General features: G+C 44.0%; 1 protein-coding gene across 1 annotated transcript; it reads left to right on the forward strand.

Annotated features, from left to right (window-relative positions):
- Nucleotides 1-58: 58 nt before the first annotated feature.
- On the forward strand, nt 59-1645 carry LOC121966204 (nuclear receptor subfamily 4 group A member 2-like; the record flags this gene model as incomplete). The annotated part of the gene is made up of 4 exons (XM_042516314.1): nt 59-216; nt 328-527; nt 764-942; nt 1356-1645. Coding segments are annotated over 4 exons (788 nt in total), but the record flags the coding sequence as incomplete, so codon positions are not given.
- Between the last annotated feature and the right edge of the window lie 272 nt (nt 1646-1917).

A 1917-nucleotide genomic window follows, 5' to 3' on the forward strand; every position in this document is an offset into this window, starting at 1 on the left:
GACATTCGGGGTCAGATTTGGTCATTTTAAGTGTCCCGTTTCTGCTCGTGCTCTGCAGTGGTGAGGACGGACGGCCTGAAAGGTCGAAGAGGTCGCCTGCCGTCTAAACCTAAAGCTCTTCCGGACTCGTCTTCACCTGTGAGCACCCTCCTGAGCGCCCTCATCAGGGCGCACGTGGAATCGAACCCACCGTCTTCTCGCCTTGACTACCTCAAAGTAAGCAGCATCGTTTGTGACCAGTAAGTGGGCTGAAACACAACCCGAACGGCACGTTAGAGCTGGAACTGATGCTACTTTTTATCGTCTTCACTGGCGACCTTTCACTAGATCAAGGAGAGTCCGGGTAGTCCACCGGGAGACGACGCTCAGCACGTGCGGCAGTTTTATGACCTCCTGACCAGATCGATGGAGGTGATTCGCGGATGGGCGCAGAAGATCCCGGGCTTCACCTCGCTGCCTAAACACGACCAAGACCTCCTCTTCTACTCGGCGTTCCTGGAGCTCTTTGTGTTACGACTGTCGTACAGGTAAAGAGACTCAGCAAATCCGGACCAAAGGTTAGCCGTCACAACAGCATGTAAATATGTTTGTTGACAAATCTGCCGATAAACACAACAAAAACAGGGGAACTGATTTGTTTTTAGCACAGATGAGAGACGGGTAAACAGCTGGAGAGGTCCCAAAGGGACGTGGGGATTTACGGGCGGAGGATTCGTCGCGATAGGGCTCTAAAATCTGAACACAAGCTGTCGTACTGTTTCAGATCCAACCCGGAGGAAGGGAAGCTGATCTTCTGCGACGGCTCGGTGTGGCACCGGCTCCAGTGCCTGCGCGGCTTCGGGGAGTGGATTGACAGCATCGTCGAGTTCTCCGCTAATCTGCAGAGGATGAACCTGGACGTGTCCACCTTCTCCTGCATATGCACCCTCGCCCTGGTCACAGGTGAGCACCTTTGTTTGCCCACTTAAGAGTCTTTTGAAATATGAAATTGAATTTTTTGTTTTTTTAAACTCATATCTGTAAAATCAGGTGATGCAGAGAGATTCAGCTTTAAATGATAATAAATAACTTTTTTTAATGTAATATTTAGGGGCTATGTTTAGGCTTATCACTTACTGTGAAATAAAGTTAATTAAATAATTATTCATGGCTGATTTCTTCCTAAATACGCTTAAATATTGCTCATTGAGGTTCATTTTTAGAAGTTGATTTTACTTAGAAAAATCTTGTAAACTGCCTTGAAAAATTAAATATAATTACTAATCTTATGTTATAAGTGAGATCAGCTTGTAAGAGTTTACAGTCTTATTTATGATTTAGTATTTTACATGTTTAAAATGTGACTTACGGACCAGCAGAGCGGCACGGACTGAAGGAGCCGAAGAAGGTGGAGGAGCTGCAGAGCAACATCGTCAAGTGCTTGAAGGACGCAGACGGAGGCTCGGACTGTTGGTCCAGCCATTTGTCCAGACTTTTGGAAAAATTGCGTGAACTTCGCACTCTGTGCATCCAAGGCCTGCAGAGGATTTTCTATTTGAAGCTGGAGGATCTGGTGCCGCCGCCTGCAGTAATAGATAAGTTATTCCTCGACACGTTGCCATTTTAGAGACGTTAGAGAATACACACGGGGACGTTTTTGATTTAATCCCAACAGTCAATCCTGACAGTTTGACATCTGTACACGGCATAAAAAAAAAAACATTTCAAAATCTAATATTGAGTTTTTCAATTGCATTTTCCTTAAAAAACAAGTGAAAATGAGAACAAATTAAAACGCAAAATAATTTCATAACATCCAGTGATCTGCTTTGCTAAATTTGGACCAATTTTATTCCTGAGCATTTAAGTCATAGTAAATCATAATTTGATTTGATTTTTACGATGTGATTTCAAGTGAATTATACCGTTTTACACTCT

Source organism: Plectropomus leopardus, unplaced genomic scaffold (assembly GCF_008729295.1).
Source record: "Plectropomus leopardus isolate mb unplaced genomic scaffold, YSFRI_Pleo_2.0 unplaced_scaffold23523, whole genome shotgun sequence".
NCBI classification, from domain to species: Eukaryota; Metazoa; Chordata; class Actinopteri; order Perciformes; family Serranidae; genus Plectropomus; species Plectropomus leopardus.